The following is a 20714-nucleotide window of genomic DNA, read 5'->3' as shown; positions in this document are numbered from 1 at the left end:
GTATGAGGGTATAGTTTCCTATCCTGGTTACCTTTTGCAAACAGATGATTAACTAAAACATACTACTCTATGCTTTGGGGACATGCAAATTCAAATGCCACCTCAGACCTAGATAACCCTGTGTTTCTACCCTACGTAGCATGCTGTAGAGGGCCCTTCCTTTCGCCATCCCCTTCGTGACTACTCTCCCAAGTATCCAGGACTCAAGAATTACCTGATGAAATATCTTGAATCTGCTTTCGAGGCCTGTAGAGCCTCTTTCTGAGTCTGTTCCTCCGAAGATGGATCAAGCCGTTAGATTCTACCCCTGAATGTGTGTAACTAGATCCCAGATGTGGCCAAGGGTAACTCCTTGAGAGAGATGTTCCCAGAGCTTGGGTGCACTAGTTTTCACATCTGTGCACAAGGCTTTTTCAGGTGCAGGAAGGGGCTGGTGTGTGGGGAAAGAAACGAGGTGAATCTGGGGACAGGGTCTTCCACTTGGACTTTTGCCCCAGCCTTGCAGCTGTTGGGGGCAGGTCTGCCCAGAGGAGCCTCTCCCTTCTAACCATCTGCTTATTTTAATGGGGGGGGGGGGGGGGAAGCCATTGGGGCATGTTTTCTTCACCACCCATTTAGAGGCTGAGTATAGCTGGCTCAATATAGACCCCAGTTAATCTCTGAGAATAATTCTCAAAAAGAGTGGGGTGGGGGTGGAATGGGTGAATTTCCTGAAAGGAGAATATCTGTGCATCTTCCTCTGTCTCTCCCCTGGGTAGGCAGTGCTGCTGATGCTTGGTGAAGAGGAGGAAGGATTCTGCTGACACACTGTATTTTTATGAGAGAAAGCTAAGGGTTCCCTTATCTCTCCACACAAGGCACGTCTGCCTGCAAAGGGGCTGTCTGCTTCTTAGGGATTCCTTCGTCGTTCCATTTCTTTTCTGAATGTTTTAAGGCACAGTTTTGGTGCATTCCTTTCTGTTGTCTAGAGCCGGGGGGGAAGTCATAATATATCAGGGCTCTTGCTTAAGAGCTTAAATTGGGCGCTGGCAGCTGGGATGTGGGGGAAGAGAGCTTTCCAGGGACAAGTGACCTGCTTGTTCAGCCAATGAGAAGCAGGTTAGAGAAATGATATCACCAGACAGGCTTTATTGTTTGATCATCTCATAAAAGCAGGATTGTGTCTGGCGACTTAACCCTTTTTTAGGTATTTCGGTCTCACCCAACTCTCTGGTATGTGACCTCTGGATTCCTTTTCCCAACTGTCTGCTGTGAGACCACAGAGATTAAGGATTTAAATTGGTGATGAAATTTGGAGAGTTGTGAACCATCATTTTAAAACTACAAATTATTAAAATTTAGAACCACAGCTAGGATGGGAATGTCAACTATTCTGTGTTTAGAGAGCACATCTAAAGCAGATACCAGTCTAGTCGTATTACACCAGGCTTTTACTGGATAGACTTGGAAGAGAAAGAGAGTTAGAGGGGAAAAAACATTGAGCCTTTAGTCTATTTTAATCTACTTTAAGGGGTCTTACTGCGTATTGCCTGTTTTAGAGGAATTGGAATTGGTTCTGCAAATTTGGAAAATATCACTGATTCTGAGACCAATTTTGAGTAACAGATATTTGTAGTGTTTGTTTATATTGTACCTCTTTATTATCCTTTTCCCCATAAAAATGACCATCATTTTACTTCCTCATGCTTCCTTTTCTTCACTGGTAAAATGTGGGTGATGATCCTACCGTACCCCACAAAGGAGTTGAGATAAAATAAGCTAATTTATGTGATTTTAGAGTGTGCTACACATGTATTATAATTAGGTCATTTTTTTTCAGATTGCATATTCATTCATTTGTTCAGTAGACTTTTTCAAACCCTTCTTGATGCTGGGCATAGATGCAGCGATGGATGTAGTTCTTACCCTTAAGGAGTTTAAAACATTATGAGGCAGATAGACAACAATAATAAAAGTGTCTCATGTATCTGTTGCATTTACCATGTTCCAAGTCCTTTTCTAAGCACCTTAACGTATACTAGTTCATTTAATCTTGATATAACCCCATGAAGCAAGTATTGTTACTAGCTTCGTGTTATACAGGTAAAGAAATAGAAGCGTAGAGAGGCTAAGTTGCCTTGGGTCACACAGCCAGTGGTAGAGTTGGGACTTGAGTCCAGGCTGTGTGCCTGTAGAGTCCATTCACTGAGTCTGTGTTGACCAACACAGTACTTACTAGCTATCTATAGTTTTCGAGGACTTGAAATGTGGCTTGTCCAAATTGAATTGGGCTGCATTTGTGAAATACACACTAGATTTCAAAGACTTAGTATGAAAAATATGTATAAAATATCTCATGTTGAAATTACATGTTGCAGTGATAATATTTTGGGTATTCTGAGTTAAATATACTAGAATTAAGTTCACTTTATTTTTGTGGCTACTAGAACTCTTTTTTTTTTTTTTTAACATTTATTTATTTTTGAGAGAGAGAGAGAGACAGCATGAGCAGGGGAGGGGCAGAGAGAGAGAGGGAGACACAGAATCTGAAGCAGGCTCCAGGCTCCGAGCTGTCAGCACAGAGCCTGACACGGGGCTCGAACTCACGAATTGCGAGATCATGACCTAGGCCGAAGTCTGAGCTTAACCAACTGAGCCACCCAGGCGCCCCTGTGGCTACTAGAACTCTTAAAATTACATATGTGGCTTGCATTTATGGCTTACATTACATTTCTCTTGGATTGTGTTACTCTAATCATTCTAATGAAATAACAATAATAACAGACATTTATTGAGCACTTACTAAGTGCCACATACTGGGCAAATACCTTTACACTGTTCTAGTGAAGTCTCAAAATAATGCTGCTTATTATTCCCATTTATAGAAGGGGAGAAGGTTTTGAGAAAGTAATTTATCTGAGGTTAGTCAACTAGTTAATGACAGACCCCAAATTTGAAACCTTACATGTCTGACTCAAAAGCCTGTACTCAACAGCACACTGTAATACCATTTGAAATCTCGGGACATTTTCTTTGTTTTTATTTTTACAAGAATATTTAATACTGTATACTTCTGTAATTGGCATGTAGAAGTTCAAAATAAAAACCACTAAGTCATAAAATGGACATCCCAGATCAAAATCTCTTTTCAGACCCTCAGCCCTCAGTGAGCACTGGCGCAGTTGAACCCTAAGATGAAGCAATGTGTCAGCCTGTACAAATTGCATTTAGTTTTCATTCCAGTAGTTCTCTCAGGTCAGTGGGCAATTTATGTCCCGACCCTCTTTGTCCAATAGAGGAAGAGGGACAGTGCAGCTTTCCTTAGTCGTTTAGTTCTCTTGGCTAATAAGAAGAAAAAATTGCTTTCCATTTCATTGTCCCATGAAATGCTATTTGTGTTTGAAAGAGCAACAAAACACTGTCTAATGACCCCTGACTTTTCTTTCTTCTAGAGCAAAGACTCTGGCGGACTGAAGGCGGCTATGATAGAGTTGGTGGAAAGGTTAAAGTTCAAGAGCTCAGATCCTAAAGTAAGTATTGTTTTGGAATTGATCTGGTATTGGTACTCCAAGTATTTCGTTCTCCTTGAGCTAAGTTCTAGGGATGTTAATGATCATCTATCTGAACGTCGCATCAAGATCTAATTAAGTCTGCCTATCAGAAGCATTGTTCTCATATGCCTGGAGATAAGTCATCTGTTTTTTCCCTTCTCTGTTTTATGACTTAAAACACATAATCATTAATTGTTTTCTCTGAACTGCAGACAAGTGCATTTTTAATCTTCCTTTAACAGGCCTTTGAGACTACTGTCCTTTGTGCCCATTTAATTCAGCCAAAGGCATCCGAGGTACTGATCAGCTTAATGCTGGGGACTGGAACAGGCTCCAGACTTTTCCAGTTGGTGTTCAGCACTCACATCTTGTCTCTCTGCCACTTACAGGAACCAGCTGCCACTGCGAATGCTTTTGTCCTCATGACCTCGAGTCTGGTCTGGGAAATGGTTTCAGCTTCCCAGCTTTCTTTGCAAGATGTTAGGAGCTGTAGGATTGATATTCTGGGAGATTCCATACCAGGGTGGGGGTGGACTGGGAACGGAACATGCCGGAGGGATTATGACTAACACAGCCTCCCTTCTCCTACCCGGAGACTTACTGTGGCACTACTTGGTATCGATGCCAGCTGGCTCTCCTGACAATCAGAGCCTCTCACAATTAAATAGGGAAAAGAGCACAATTTTGTTTCACGTTTTGTATCCCCTACCTTTTTTTTTTTTATTTTTTTATTTTTTTTATTTAAAGTTCTTCATATGGTGAATAGACTAGCATTTTTTGAGTACCCACTGGGAGCCAGACACTGTGCTGGGAGCCTGACATTCCTTTTTTAAAAATTGTGGTACAATGTACATAATGAAACTTACCCCTTTAACCATTTTTAACTGTATGGTTCAGTCTCATTAAGTACATTCACATTGTTGTCCAACCATCACCACCACCGCCGTCCATCTCCAGAACTTCTTCATCATTCCAAACTGAAACTCTCTGCCCATTAAACGCTTCTTATTCCCCCTGAATTAAATTCTTGTGATTTTTGCAACAACCTGGTAGAGTAGCTTATTATTCCCATTTTATTGATAAAGACACTGAGGCTTAGGGAGGTTAGGGCCATTTGCCCTGAATCTAGTATAATTTAAAGCTGCGATTGATACTGACTCCAGTAGCTGTGCTCTTTCTTTTATGTCATGCTGCAGACCAAGCCCTCCTTTCTATCCTCTAATCACATTGTGCCTCGATTTTCTAATCGGAAACACTATCAGGGCAGAGTCACAGACAATGACAGGCTTTTCAAAAGGTGGCTGTGGTCCTGAATCTGCAAAATAATTTTCTCTTCATATAGCATCGACAGTATTGGAACGTTGGTAATATCTCTTATCTTCTGGTATAGTTAGGGTTCCAGAGATAGAGAGGATCTTGATAGAAAAATATCGGGGTGGCCTTCATCAATTTTCTTAGCTCAGAGTAGAAAGACCCCTGGTATGAGTAGTTTTCTTTAAGTGAAGATGACCTAATTAATTATTAAAGATTACTGAAAGCTTTTTTTTTTTTTTTAACTGAGTTTCTCTGGTTTCTGGGGCAACGTCTATCCTGAAGGAGACAACTGTGTTTTCTGTTTCTGCCACACCCACATGCTTGTGGGCAGTGATGGAGCAAGAGGACGTGTACAGATTACATTGAGTGGCTTCTGTGCATGATGATAATACAAGTAAAGTGCTTTGGGGTCCTTTATGGATGCATATAGTGCTTCTAATGGGAAGCTTGCCAGAGGTGAAAAAATTGAGTGGTCCCATGGGAGCAACTCCTGGAAGCCTCAGGATTTTCCCATGATGCATCATAAGCTAAAGGATATTTGTTAGGACCAGACTTGATCTTGGATATGTGCATACACACTCACCTCTCTTATCTTCTCTTTATCTTGTCCCAGATTATTTCCACCAATCTATTTTATTTTCAAGCCCCATTCCAGTTTCCTGTATACATATTCTATATGGACCCAGAGCTAGCTTGAAGAAGGACCACTGTAATTGCAGAATGAATGTCAGATCACTAAGGGGGGTGTGTGGGAAATGGGACACTATATATATCATTTTTGCAACAAATAAATAGTCGTCTTCTGAGAGAAGTTTTTAGTTTGTTCTGCTTTCCCTCAGAACTCCACCATATCTTTTTTAAGGTGGCCTATTTAAGAGGGACAGAATCTCTCAGGCTTTATGACCTGTCATTTCCTGGCACAGGAGCTTTTCATAGAAGCACTGATTTGAGTCATGGAGCACTGAGCACTATCTCTGCCTCACTTCCTCTAGAATTCCCTAAAGCATCACAAAGCTTCATTAGTCCAGACACTGAAATCTACAGGGGAGTGAGTTAATTTTTACCTCTGAGTTTTGTCAGAGAGAAGTGGAAGATGACTAGATTAACCATTTTTTAAAATTATAAAATAATATATGCTTATAGATTAAAAAATACAGATATCCATAAAGGAAAAGTCAAGTGAATCTCCCCCAAGCTAACCACTACTAACAGTTTGGTGTGTAACCTTCTAGACAGTTTTTCCATGTGGAAATATACTTCTAAGATTTTTTTACAAGAAATATACTATACCTGTGGTTTTACTACACAGAATATCTTGGGTATACTTCTGTATCAATAATGTAGACTTAATTATTCTGAATGAGAAGCCTCATTTTGTCCTAAATATTTGTCTGATGCCCCTTTTTCTTTCAGACCAGTGGTTCTTAACCTTTAATGTTTTAAAAATCACCTGGAGGACTTATAAAATACAGAGTGCTGGGCCCACCCCCCATGGTTGCTGATTCAGTGGGTCTGTGGTGATTAGAGACTATGGTGGACCTTAGTGATTTTCCTTCCCTCTTGTTTTGATTTTTTTTCATTCCTTTCAGCAGATGGCCAGAAGAGCCCTTATAAATAAATCTAAGCGATTTCAACTTCAAAAAAAAAATGAGATACATAAAACTTCAGACTTAGAAAACAAACAAATTGAGCTGAGGGGGCAGAGGAGAGGAGAGGGAGGTACACCGAGGCTGCCTGAGAGGACAGGATTCCTGTAAGGCACCATGTCCAGCAGAGAAACACCAAGGCCCGAAAGAGGGAGAAGAGTTCTGGTCAGGATTTAAGAGGGTGACGGAGGCTCATGCCATGGTACAGGAGTGGGCTGAGTTCTAAAACCAGAGGAACATCAGGGGACACCAAATTTCTAGCCACTAGGGGTGAGCCTGAGGACAGGAATCAGAGCCAGTGGCGGTTGGGAAGTAAGGCACAGAACCTTAAGTTGTGTGCATGCATGTTGCTATGGTGAGCCCTGTTTTAAGGGTGCATATCTCTGGGGATCTAGAACTTTGTTTACAATGGAAAGAGAATATTTTTAGTAACAAGCAATCTTTAGTTTGTTTCATTGGAAGTGGTCTTTTAAATAATAAGGCATCCTGATGTGTTTGATACGAACCAGTTTGCAAACAAATTTTTTTTCAGTCCTACTTTTCAGAAACATTTATTGCACAAAGCACGATTTTTATCTGTAGATTTCTTATTTTTATGTTAGACTTCAGGGAAATTAAAAGATGTAGTTAATCGTGTGTGTGTGTGTGTGTGTGTGTGTGTGTGTGTCCGTCCGTGTGTTCTTGTGTCCTTGTGTCCTTGTGTCCTTGTGTCCGTGTCCATCCACACCTGGATTTTTAACAGCTTGAAAACATTTTGAGTTCTTCACAGCTCTCCTATGAAGTGACTATGCAATAATCTTTCATAGCCTACCCAGAAGAAACTAAAACTCAGAAAACACATTGATTCCTTTCCCTTTCTTCCCCCTGTCCAGCCTCTCAGAAAACATTGAACCAAAAGGATAACATGCTAAACTCAGTCCAACTAACCTCTTATTATGCAGTTAATAACAGCCACTCTATTAGTGGCTTTCTCTATTAGTATTGATTGCTTTTCTTTCCATCTAAGATGCGCTGTTCATTGTTTCCTATGTCTGGTGTGCTTGAAACAAGTAGTTAAAAACACAGTTGTGTCTCAAAAAATCATACTAATCTTTAAGAAGTTATTCTCAAAAAAGTGCCTTAAACTCAAGCCAAATGGCTCACATTCTTTCAGACTGGAGTGGGATTAAACATGGGAGCTAGCCATACTAAGACTGCCTAAAGCATAACAGGGGTTTTTTTTGTTTGTTTTTTTGTATTTTCTTCAGTTTCTAAAGGTGTTCGTACTAAAGTGTGAAACCAAAGAATTGTCTGGCCACGTGAAATTAAATATATCTGAGAATTGTCCTATTTTTAGTTAGCATTTACATAGCATTTTATAATTGCAAGAGAACTTTGCAGTCCATTTTAGTAGCTGATATCATTGAATGGAACAGAGCCCAGTCCTTCACTCTACTGTGCTAATCAGACTCTTGTTAAAATGGTAGGTTTGGCATGTACAAATAGAAATGGATGTAAGCAAAATCTAACTTAAATTCCCGTTGTTAGTGTCTTGTTATTTACCAGGGTCAAGCCAGGTCTCGGTGCTGGTCCTTGCCCTGCCCTAAGACAGAAGCATTCACTGGGACAGTGTTTATTCAGCCAACTGAAGCAGAGAATTGAGATGCCTCAGTTATCAAGATGATTCATTCAAAAGTGATTCTTTGGTTGGAAAGCAATTAGAATTACTGACCTATTTCTGCACTTTTCATAAAAAATAAAGGAAGTTGTAAGTAGTAATCTTGAAGTGTTTTGTTGTGTTTTTTATCTCTGTACCCTCAAGCCCTAGTCGGGTACCTGGCCATAGTAATAGATACACATTATCTATTACAACAACAGTATGAAAAGAAATACTATCCTTTGCCCTGTTCTATGGGTAAGCAATCTGAGACTTAGCGGGGTTAAATAGCTTGCTAGTAAGTGATGGGAGCAGGACTCCACATTGGGGTGCTTCCTGTTCTTACCCCACACACGGTTGTTGAACCCACGGATGAGTAAACGTAGATAGATGTGCTATCGTCCTTAGCAGTATGACTCTTCACTGACTATTTTTCCCTCACATTCTTCTTTTACCTGCCTTTACCGGGTCCTGCAGCCTACAGCCCCAGGGTCCGAGGACTGGAAGATGGCCTTTTCCAACAACAAGTACTGGGAGGTGGCAAAGGAGCCATGACAGCCTGGAGCATTTAGCCCTGACTAAATGAAGAACCCAGGCTGGTGTTTCAGCATTTGCCTGTTATTGATGTAGAACACCAAGTGGGAAAAATGCCTGTGCTTTCTCAGGTCCGATCTAGGCTCTGAGGCCTAGAATCCACTGAGAAACAAACGTGGCCCTTTTCTTCCTCTGTGGACACTTGAGTAGCAGAAAGAGGAGAAGCATGCTCTTTATCCTCCTTCACTGTCCCCCTGCCTTTATCAAAACAAAGCGAGACAGCTTCCCTTTTTCCCTGTCCGCCAGTTATCAAAATAATACATTCTCTCTGTAGAAAAACGTGGAAAACAGACAAGCATCAAAAAGAAAGGAAAAAGCCTTATGCTATTTGCATTGGTTTGTAAGCTTCGAGTGCCTCTTTTTTTTTTTTTTTTTATTTTTTTTTTTTTCAACGTTTTTTATTTATTTTTGGCACAGAGAGAGACAGAGCATGAACGGGGGAGGGGCAGAGAGAGAGGGAGACACAGAATCGGAAACAGGCTCCAGGCTCTGAGCCATCAGCCCAGAGCCTGACGCGGGGCTCGAACTCACGGACCGCGAGATCGTGACCTGGCTGAAGTCGGACGCTTAGCCGACTGCGCCACCCAGGCGCCCCGAGTGCCTCTTTTTTTGACTGCAGATTCTTGAGCCTCACCCAGAACGTCCAACTGGGTAGTTCTGAGACTGCTCTTGTGATACACAGCCTGCATGATTCTGGTGCACATGGTCACTTCTTCACACTTGAAGACACACCTAGGAGAAAACTGGTTGATGGTGTTGGTCTTTCAAATAGAAAATTAGTATTATTGTCTCTCTCTGTGTAGCTGTTATCCTGTGTGTATCTATGTGTATGTATTGGTGTGAGTGTGTATTTGTGGGTGTGTGTATGCATATATATATACACACGCACACATGCATACATAGTTTGTATCCTGCTTTTTTCATCTAACATCATCCCTTATAAACATTTTTATCATTTGAATCCACTTCAGTCTTTGAACTGGTACTTGGAAAACTAAAATCCTAAAGGCCAGTATGCCATTATTGCCAAAGGGAAGTTTTATCCAGTAAGGCATTTCTGTTTTCTTCCTAATAGCATAAGCAGATTCTGTTAATTTTTTTTTTTCAGGCAGGCCAGTCACCGTGTAAGATTATTCAGGTACAGGGGAAACTGAGTTAATGCGAAGTCAGGTATGCAGGTGTGTAGTCAGCCCCAAGCTGAGCTTTTGACAGCATCTGTCTTCCCACTGGTCAGGGTATCTCACGTGATGTGACTAAACGAATAAATGTAGGGCTCAGTGGAAAGTCTGAGGCCATCTCCAGTCCCCCGCTTAACAGCTGAGGAAACTGAGGTGCCAGGACCCCCTGCCGGAGGTCACCCAGGCAGTGATAGCAGAGCCAGAGCTGGCTGGCAGTTTTTAGGACTACAGGGCTCTAGTTTTTCCAGTAGAGAGACGTTTTCAACTTGGCAAGGGTGTAGAAACATTGGAAATGGTACAGTCACTTTGGAAAACAGTCTGGCAGTTCCTCACAGGGGTAAACAGAGTTGCCATAGGACTTAACAAGCCCATTCTTGGATAGATACCCAAGGGGAATGGTAACAGGTGTCCACACCAACACTGCACACCAGTGGTCACAGCAGCATGATCATACCGTCTGGAATGTGGAGACCACCCAGCGGATGACCGTGTAACTATAACCTGGTATGTCCATGCAGTGGGATACTGCCGGGCGATACACATAAATGAAGCACCCATTGCAAGCTGCAAAAAGGATAGCCCTCGAAAATGTGATGCTAAGTGAAAGAAGCCAATCCCCAGAGACCAGATAGTGTGTGATCCCGTATATATGACATGTCGAGAACAGGCAGATTTATAGAGGTGGGAAATAGACCCAGTGTTCCCTGGGGCTGAGGGAGATGGAGAAATGGGGTGGGGGTGACTGGTAAGGGCTGGGGGGTTTCTTTTCGGTGTGATGAAAATGTTCAAATTGATTGTGGGATGATTGCACAACTGTGTGAATGTACTAAAGACCACTGAATTGCATCTTTAAATTGGTGAGTTGTATGATTATGTGAGTTCTATCTCAAAGCTTCTGAGAGAGGAAGAAAGATTTCTGTCCCAGTCCCTTTTTTCAGCCCTTCACTTAAAAGCATCATCAGGGAATAGTCTGTCTTTCTCCCCAGACAAGGATGAGGGGCAGAAACCTGATGTCAGCCTCTCATGGGGAGGCAGTATTCTACAGTTAGTGGAAACTCAGGCTCTGGATGGCACCGCGGCTGGTCAGATTACCTCCAGTGTCGACCGCTTTTCCAGCCCAGGGCAGATCCTGTGCTTAATCTCTTCATTGCTCAGGTTTTTGTTTTGTTCAGCTGCAAAAGATGGGATAATAGTACATACTTCATAGGGTTGTTAGGAAGATTAAGTGAGATAATCCATTTAAAGTGCTTTGTACAATATCCTGTGAAGGAAGGCTACTGCTAGCTTTCTCCTAGTCCTGAGAACCACTGCTGCTTCCAGCGGAAGGCTATGGGTATGTGGGGGCCGTGTCCCAAGCCACAGTTGAGGAGGCCTTCTGATCCCTGTGGAGAAAAGTAAGCCACCTGTTAATACCTAACTGGATTCTATACTTTGATCAATTAACGCTTCCCAGGATTAGTGACACTTTGAAGGGCCACTGCTACCTCTTTTGAGCGATAATGGCATGTGGTTAAGTTGAGTTAAATCTCCCAAGTTGGAGCCCCTTGGTATTTCTGGCTGGCTGGTTGGCTCTAGGCCTCGCGTGGCCTCCTTGCCTGGCGTTAGTTCAGTGTAGCAACGTGGCCCGTTCAAGTTGAGGCATATATCTCTGCCTTGGGAGTTTACAGCCGTGTGTCCATATATTCCCAATAGAAATAAGAAATCAATGCATAGAAGCAGTTAGGTTTATTGTTGTGGAGCAGACTCTGTAGTTAGCAAAACTGCCTGGTGCCAAATTAAAAAAAAATAAATTAAGAGTCACAGAAGAAATTAAGTGTCACATTTAAGAAACACATTAGGAGATATGTCTCGACTTTAAACACCACTGAGATTCTTTTTCTCTTCCTACTTCCCCCTTCTCCTGCAGCTTTACCCTTTGGCCATCCTCTTTCTATTGGAGCACCAGAGCTCCTAATTGAAGTACCGTACAAATCAACTCTGGGCATTTAAAACTACGGTAGGCATGGTTTCTGAGCTGCCTGGTGGGCTAGAGCATTGTTCGAAAGCAAAGGGATTGAGCTTTAAATGGCTTAATAAAATTAATACACTGTGATGTCCTCTTCCCCCTGCTCCAGGTCCTGTCTGCACTGATGGGAGACCTGATAATATACTCTCTGCCAAAGCCTGAAGGACTTATTACGTGACCAGTGTGGAGAGGGGAGTGGGGCTGTCAGGGCTCCCCCAGAGCAGCCACACTTCATGTTGCCAGCGCAGGATTGTATTTGACATTTAATTTAGGAGGCTGCGTGCCTAGATATAAAACTTTATTGTGATAATAGCGATAAAAACCACCCAGACTTTTATGTAATGGCCTCGGCCTCCTTCTTTCTCCCTTCTTCCTCTTTTCCTGTTAGTTCTACCTCTCATTCAGCTAGGAAATAACACTCAGGTCTGCTCAAGTAAAAAAGATGTTTTCTTTGATCTCTTAAGGCTAAAGTTACAGAGTGCGACTCTCAGTCTACCTCAGGTCTGTATGTAGATGCTTGTGTGTATATATAAAATGTAAAATTTGAGAACCACATCTCTCCCCTGACTGCATTTAGCCAAACGGCAAAACCCGTCTGTGGCCGTGTAGAGAAGGTCAGTTAAACCCAGTGATTTAGTTGATTACTAACCTTTGTTGAATAGCTTCTGTTTACCTCTGCGGCTGGTGAAATAAATTCTATGATAGATCCTTAATTCCTAACTCAACCTGATTAGCTAGACGGTATAATCCCCATTTTACAGAGGAGGAAACAAAGATTTAACAGGTTTAATGACTTATCCAAGGTTAATGATGCCAATAAATTGCCTTTTTATGATTGCTATGTGGAAATAGTAGTAGTTGTAGGAAGTTACTAACTTTTACTTACAGAAATGGGTTGGGAAGAGTATACCAATAGAGAGTTTGTTCAGACTTCCAGGGAAAAAAAACCTGTCGAGTATGACATGCTTTCTTTACTTCTGTGGCGTAAGGGCACAGACTTTGGAGTCAGATGACCTGAGTCCTTCTGGCACTTGTTACCTGTCCGTCTTGATTTGTCTGAGCCTTTAGCGTCACCCATAAGCTAGGACTAATCATATTACATTTTTATTACTGAGTACCCTGAAAATGGAAACTTTTGAGAAGGAGATAAGAAATAATGGAGGATGGTTAGAAGCATGGCCTTGGGGGGGGGGGGCGGACGGTGCCTGGGTGTCTCAGTCGGTTGGGTGTCCGACTTCAGCTCAGGTCATGATCTTACAGTTTGTGGGTTCGATCCCCGTGTCGGGCTCTGTGCTGACAGCTCAGAGCCTGCAGTCTGCTTCGGATTCTGTGTCTCCCTCTTTCTCTCTGCCCCTCCCCTGCTCATGCTCTGTCTGTCTGTCTCTAAAATAAATAAACATTAAAAAAAAAAAAAAAAAGAAGCATGGCCTTGGGGAGCGAAAAAGTATTTTCACAACTGTACTTAGTACCTTAGAACCCTGTGGTTCTTGGGTAAGCAGACTGTTAGCTGCCCCAGGGGTGTAATAGGGCTTCAGTCTGCAGAAGAGAGACAATATGGTAGAGGTAGGTTGTGAGATTGAGGCAGACTGTGCTTAGGAGCTGTGGGGCAGAATGTGACCTACCCTTCCCGCGTGCTGTGTTTTGCCCTGGTGTCACTGAAGTAGACTGTATCTGATCTTATCAAACTAGAAGAGACAAACGTTGCTCCTTGACAGCTGGCCTGTGAAACCAAGGCAAGGAGCCCCTGATTGACATCCTTACTCTTCCTGCCTAGGTTGTATGAGAAGGTCCCTCCTGTGTTCCTTTGGGAAATCTGAATCTGCTCTCCCAAGGGTGTACGTTCTCCTTCTGTAAGAAAACTAACTGGGGGCTCTTTGTCTGTGAGAGCTCAGTGGGTACCGTATAAAAGGCACACAATACACGTTCATGGTTACTGTCATCTGCACCTGCAGAATAGTTCTGCTGATGTTCCCGTGTGCCCGGAGAATACGAAGTTCTTTCTGTGTATTGTGTAGACTTCACAAAAAATATCTGTGAGAAAGATATTATTACCTCCGTTCTACAGACGAAACTTTCACCTTTCTGAGCTTCAGAAACACAGTTATTAGTCAGTACTGAAACCTGTTTCTCTACCACAACAGACTCCGTGAGGTTTGCCGTTTTGACATGTAGCAAAGGAGACCTGTTTTGCCCTTTCTCCGTGCCCTTTCCTCGGTGTTCTTGGTGGTGTGCCATTGTTTGGTTTTGATGGCCAACAAATAACTGTGGTTTTGCAAGGAGAATGCTCAAATAGGGAAGTGGAATAGAGGAGGAGGGCTAAGTCTTATTTTAAAATTGCTTTAATCTTCAGCAGGTAATATAGGCCTACTTAGTATATTCAAGTCTAAAAGGGTTGAAAACAGTATTTCTGTTTAGTTACCCCTGAAACTTTCAGTGTCAGTTCCCACCTCCCACCTCCTACAGGATAATTTCTGAGGCAAGAACTGTCTTTCTAGCTTATGCACAGGTTAAGATGGAAGAAAAGCAAGAGAACAAGGTAAACTGGAAGCTCTGACTCTTACTCCTGTTACAGGTCCTGGGTGTCTCTGGGGGACTCCTTTCACATTTCTGCGGCGGGGGGGGAGGTCACTCACAATTATTTTTCTGCTCACTCAGGAAGAGTTGTGTTCAGAAGTTTGTGATTGCTTTCTTTATTGCCAGCCTGGGGTCAGGCAAGGAGAAAGGCCTCTAAAGAGCAAGCAGTAGACTGAGTGGACTCTCAGTGAGCCTAGCTTCCCGTTGAACTGTTCTCCGGTGCCTCCAGTTCAGCACCACTGGGTTTCAGTGACCCTGGGTTTCACATCAAGTTGTCATGGCAATAGAGTCATAGCGGCTGACAGCATGAACAGGCAGCCCTGGGAGGAGAGGATGCTTGGTGGTGATGCCACAACCATCGTGGCCAGATCTCCGTCTCTCACCGTAAGAGCTGCTCATCAGTCTGCTGTGACCATGTCTCTCTCAGATGACTGGGGGCACACAGTTGCTATCTGCTTCACAGCTGACTGGCAGATTCACTTCAGTTGTTTGTTAGGACCTTTCCAGTACAAAGCCTTTAGGCAGCACGGTCCTGAGCCTCTAATGCTGTGAGCGTATGTGCATGCGTGCGTGTACATGTATGTTCATATTTGCATTTGGGGGAGGGAAAACCATGAAGGAGGAGATTCAGAAGAAGCATACAACAGGTTCATATGCATGAAGCTGTTAAAGAAGAGAGTACTTAGGCTCAGGTACCAAAATTTACAGTCACAGGAAGAAGCACTATAGCATAAAATGAAGGAAGGCTGGAGTATTCTGACTGGAATACGGGGTTCCTACCTGAATCGAAGGTACACGCCAAACCAAGGACTGCCTAGGACAAAGCAAAGTCTAAACACCAAGGAGGAGGGAAGGGAGGATCAGCCGGAATTTCTTTGGGGCTTGGGATTCTGGTTAGCAAGTTTGAGGTACGAGTGAGAGGGGGACTGAACTAAAGGGCCTGAGGGGGGTGGTGGCAGTTGGAGCTAAAGTGAAGAGTGTGGGTCTGGAGACCGGGTATAGGTATTTGGTGGAGAGTCATGGAAGGGAATGCAAAGAAAGGGGTTTTCATAGATACAGGGCAGACTTCTTTAGCCACTGTGGTGGAGGAGAGGCAGACGTGGGATGGCTTCTCACATTTAGTCGGAATGTATTGACCACCGTTTTGTGCAAGAGCCTAAGCAAAGGTGTCATCGTTTCTCCTCTAGATACTAAGTCAAAAGACCTATTCTCTGGTGGAGAAAATAAAACTGAACTCCAGAGTTTAGAGCCTGGCTGATTTCCTAAACCCTGGTGTCATTAAGGGGGAAGGCGAGGAATAGGACAAGGTCTGAAGGGAGAATATGGAAGAATAATATTGTGGTTAAAAGGCAGATGTGTGGTCAAACTATGTGGGTTCAAACTCCAGGTCTGCCACTTACTCTATGTGAGTTTCTCACCCCCTCTGGACCTCAGTTTCTTCATTTGTAAAGTTGATGGAATAATAACTGCCACCACTTGGTATCGTCATTGTGATGACTAGTTGAAGGAAAACACGTGAAATGCTTCCATAGTACTTAATATCTGGCCACTCAGACCAGGCAGCAGGAAAATGTTGAGGAGGAGGAAGAGGCCTCAGTTGAGGCTTAATGGTTTGAGTAACAGAAAAGCACCCAGGTAGAGCCACACATCAAAAGCAATTGCGACACTAGAGGCCTGAAGAGAAAATCGAGGTTTGGGAGCCGTCTGTGTGGAGGCAGTAGCTGAATTGCAAAAATGGGATGAAATGACTAAGGAGGAAGGTGTGGAGAGAAGGTGGTTTGACCCCAGAGGGTGTTTGACGATGTCTGGAGGTGGGGCGCGGCGCTACTGTCACCTCCTGCGAAGAGGCCGGGGTGTTGCTACGTATTTCACGAGGCACAGGACATTTCCTCTACACAAAGAGTTCTCAGCTCCGAGTGTCAATAATGCTGAGGTTGAAAAAACCCTGGTTAGAGGAGTTTCTCCATCATAGTCACCTAGAGAGAGAGGGTAGAACTGCAGGGAGGGAGCCGATATACAGAAAGCCCGAGAAGTCCAGGGTCACAGAAACCCTGGAAGGAAATTAAAGACTGAGGGACATCGGTGGTGTCTAAATGCTACAGACAGGTGACTAGCGAGGTTAAATGGAGTTGGTGACTAGTTGACTCTTTAGTGGTGTTCATGAGTGGGTTTTAGGTGCCTTTCTAAATAAGCTTGGTGGTTAAAGGTAGGAGAGAGGGTAATTGCTTGACAGGGCAGCATTGTCAAGGGAAAAGTTTATTTTATTCTCTTCTTTACTTCTTGTTTTGTGTCCCCTTCAGAATTTCTATAGCAGATTCCTAGTCTCCCAAAAGCCCCTCTAGTTTTGGCAACAAATGTGATTAGAGACAAATCCAAATTGGCGAAGCACTGCTCCAGGAATGTTAAATTGATGCAGTTATATCATTTTAGAGATAAAAGAGACACCGTTTGGCTTTTCACTCTTAGTAGCTCAGGAGCCTGGGGCCCTGAGAGATTCATCAGTGATTGCCCCAAGTCACCTGGTTGGTTGGTTCCAGAAGGCAGGACTGGCTCCCTCAGGGCCTCTGCCTTCTCATCCTGAGTGCTCTCCTCTGTGCAACTACTAGAGTTGCTCTCTCGTCGTCTGATACTGGTTCGCGGGGGCTCAGTTTCCTTTTCAGGCGCGTGGTGCTCTGTGGGGTGGCTGTCAGGGCAGTGACCTGGAACAGGGGCGACTGAGGCGAATCTTGGCTCCACAGCTTACCTGCTGCCTGACACTGGGCAGGTGACTTAATCACTGTGGGCTTCAGTTTCCCTTAACATAAAATGAAAACGTTATTACCTACCTGAAAGTTAGACTAGAAACACTTGTAACAGCACCTGGAACACTGACTACACGTGGTAGCTCTTAGTATTTTCATTGTCATTATTCATAAGGCCCTGTCTTTGTCATGGATTAAAGGATCCGAGAATGTCCAGTGATGGAATCAGGCCAAAGTTAGGCATACCTTCTCTTTCCACCCAGCGTGGCTTCTAACTCCATCTCCCACTTTGTAATAAAAGCAGTATCATGAGGCTTAGTGCTCCTTGGTTATATGAGGTCCTGAAGCAGATGTCCCCCTGACGTATCGTTAGGATGTCCATTTCTCATTGATGAGCCCGATACTTCTCTAAAATATGTGGCTTCACACTTGGTTACTCATCGGATCAGTTAGTTAGATCTTTTTTAGAATTTTTCAAGACGCTGAAACCTGCTCATCTGAGGAGCCTCGGGAGGACTGAAGCTCCCATGGAAGAACCTTCAAATGACGGGAGTAGCATGTGCTAAGTGCTTGACTGTTGCGGAAGCCACTATTTTAATGGGCTTAAGTTGAAAAGGGCTTAAAGAAACCCTTTGATTTCTTATAGAAAAGGGAGTCTGATTAGGAAGGAAGGGTCCGTTATTAACTGGGAAGGCAAAGAATGAAAATGTTGATGTGCCTGAGACGTAGAAGAACTTGAATTGGCCTGGCCCTTTGGATGCTCACTTCACCCCCCAGACCTTCTCTAGGCTCCATTTCAGTGGCTATTTAGTTTTGTTTTAATTGTTTAATTTTTTTTTAATAGACTTTTAAAGAGCAGTTTTAGATTCAAAATTGAGCAAAAAAAAAAAAAAAAAAATAACCAAGTTCCCATATACCTTCTGCCCCCACACACTTAGCCTCTTCCACTCTCAATGTTTCACACGAGAGCGGTAGATAAATTTGTTACATTTGATGAATCTGTATTGACTTATCATTATCACCCCAAGTCCACAGTATACATTAGGGTTCACTTTTGGTGTTATATATTCTGGGGGTTTGAATGAATGTATAGTAATATGTTATCTCCCATTATAGTATCATACAGAGTATTTTCACTGTCCTAAACATTCTCCACATTCTGCATATTCATCTTTCCTTCTTCCCGGAATTCTGACATCCACTGATCTTTTTGCTGCCTCCATAGCCTTTTCCAGAATGTCATGTAGTTGGAATCATACAATGTGTAACCTTTTTACATTAAATTCTTTAATTCAGTAAGATGCATTTAAGGTTCCTCCATGTGTTTTCATGGCTTGATAGCTCATTTCTTTTTAACGTCGAATGGTATTCCATTGTGTGAATATATCAGTTTATTCATCGGTTCACCTACTTGAAGACATCTTGATTGCTTCCAAGGTTTGGCAGTTATGAAGAAAGCTACTGTAAATACCCCTCTGCAGGTTTTTGTGTGGACACAAATTTTCAGCTCCTTTGGTAAATACCAAGGAGCATCATTGCTGGATCATGTGGTAAAGGTATGTTCAGTTTTTAAGAAACCGCCAAACTCTCTTCTAAAAGTGGCTGCACCATTTGGCATTCTCATCAGCAACGAATGAGAGTTCCTCGTGCCCTACATCCTTGTCTGCATTTGGTGTTGTCAGTGTTCAGATTTTGGCTATTCTAGTAGGTGTGTAATGACACTTCATTGTTTTAACTTGAGTTTCCCTAATGACATGATGTTGAGCATCTTTCCTATGCTTATTTGCCATCTGTATATCTTCTCTGGTGAGGTGTCTGTTCGGGTTGTTGGCTCCTTTTTTAATTGGGTTGTTTGTTTTATTATTGTTGCATTTTAAGACTTCTTTGTATATTTTGATAACAGTGCTTTATCAGATGTGTCTTTTACAAATATTTCTCCCAGGGGGCGCCTGGGTGGCTCAGTCAGTTGGGCGTCTGACTTTGGCTCAGGTCATGATCTTACAGTCTGTGAGTTCAAGCCCCAAGTCAGGCTCTGTGCTGATAGCTCAGAGCCTGGAGCCTGCTTCAGATTCTGCCTCCATCTCTGTCTGCCCCTCCCCTGCTCTCACTGTGTCTCTCTCTCTCAAAAAAAAAAAAAAAAAAAAAACCCACAAACCCAAATACTTCTCCTAGTCTGTAGCTTATCTTCTCCTCCTTTTAACAGTGTCTTTCACAGAGAAGTTTTTAATGAAATCCAGCTTGTCACATATTTATTTCATGGATAATGCCTTTGGAATTATATTTAAAAAGTCATCACCATGCCCAAGGCCATCTAGATTTTCTCCTGTGTTATCTTTCAGGAGTTCTGTAGTTTTGCATTTTACATTTAGGTCTGTGATCCATTTTGAGTTAATTTTGGTGAAAGATGAAAGGCCTGTGGCTAGTTTAATTTTTTTTTTTTTTTTTTTGCACATGGATGTCTAGTTGTTGTAGCACTATTTGTTGAAAAGACTCTTTTTCCATTATATTGCCTGTGCTGCTTTGTTCAAGGGGTTTCTGTGGGTCTATTTCTAGGCTCTCTTTCGTGTTCTATTGATATATTTGTTTGTTCTTTTACCAGTTCCACACTGTCTTGATTACTGTAGCTTTATAGTAAGTCTTGAAGTCGGGTAGTATCCTCCAACTTTGTTCTTCTCCTTGGATATTATGTTGACTCTTCTGGGTCTTTTGCCTCTCCATATAAACTTTGGAATCATTTTATCAATATATACAAAATAACTTGCTGGAATTTTTATTGGCATTGCATTGCACCTATGGATCAAGTTGGGAGAACCGACATCTGGCAATATTTATTGTTCCTATCCATGAATATGGATCTATTTAGTTCTCCTTTGATTTCTTTCATTAGAATTTTGTAGTTTTCCTCATACATATTTTATTAGGTTTATACTTAAGTATTTCATTTTGGGTTGCTATTGTAAATGGTATTGTGCTTTTATATTCAAACTTCATTTGTTCATTGCTGGTATATAAGAAAGTGATAGACTTTTGTATATTAACTCTGTATCCAGCAACCTTGTTTTAATTCCTTATTAGTTCCAGGAGTTTTTTGGTCAGTTCTTTGATATTTTCTACATAGACAGCTATGTTATTTGTGAACAAAGACAGCTTTATTTGTACCTTCCCAATCTGTAAACCTTTTATTTCCTTTTTTGTCTTACTGCATTAGCTAGGACTTCCAATATGGTGTTGAAAAGGAGCTGTAAGAGGACACATCCTTGCTTTGTTCCTGATCTTAGTAGGAAAACTGTAGTTGCTCATTATTAAGTGTGACATTAGCTATAGATTTTTTGTAGGTGTTTTTTATGAAGTTAAGAACGTTTCCCTCTGTTCCTAGTTTGTTGAGAGTTTTTAAAATCATAAGTGGAACTTAGATTTTATCAAATGATTTTTCTGCATCTATTAATATAATCATGTGACTTTTCTCCTCTAGCCTGTTGACATGATAGATTATATG

The 20714-nt window shown here is 42.3% G+C and overlaps 1 protein-coding gene across 2 annotated transcripts in view; it reads left to right on the top strand.

The window, feature by feature from the left end:
- The window catches only part of TRIM44 (tripartite motif containing 44), a 110247-nt gene that overhangs the window by 19864 nt on the left and 69669 nt on the right, over positions 1-20714 (top strand). The window contains exons 2-3 of one of the 2 annotated variants that reach the window (XM_049648196.1): positions 3432-3509; positions 8018-8248. In XM_049648196.1, coding sequence (XP_049504153.1) covers positions 3432-3509; positions 8018-8131 — 192 coding nt within the window. In that variant the 3' untranslated portion in view covers positions 8132-8248. Of the gene's footprint in view, positions 1-3431; positions 3510-8017; positions 8249-20714 lie in introns of those variants that run through there. The other variant, XM_049648188.1, reaches the window with a different exon arrangement.

The sequence above is a fragment of the Panthera uncia genome, chromosome D1, assembly GCF_023721935.1.
Source record: "Panthera uncia isolate 11264 chromosome D1, Puncia_PCG_1.0, whole genome shotgun sequence".
NCBI lineage: Eukaryota > Metazoa > Chordata > Mammalia > Carnivora > Felidae > Panthera > Panthera uncia.
Note: the sequence above shows the minus strand (reverse complement) of the source record. Positions and strands in the feature narration are given on the sequence as shown.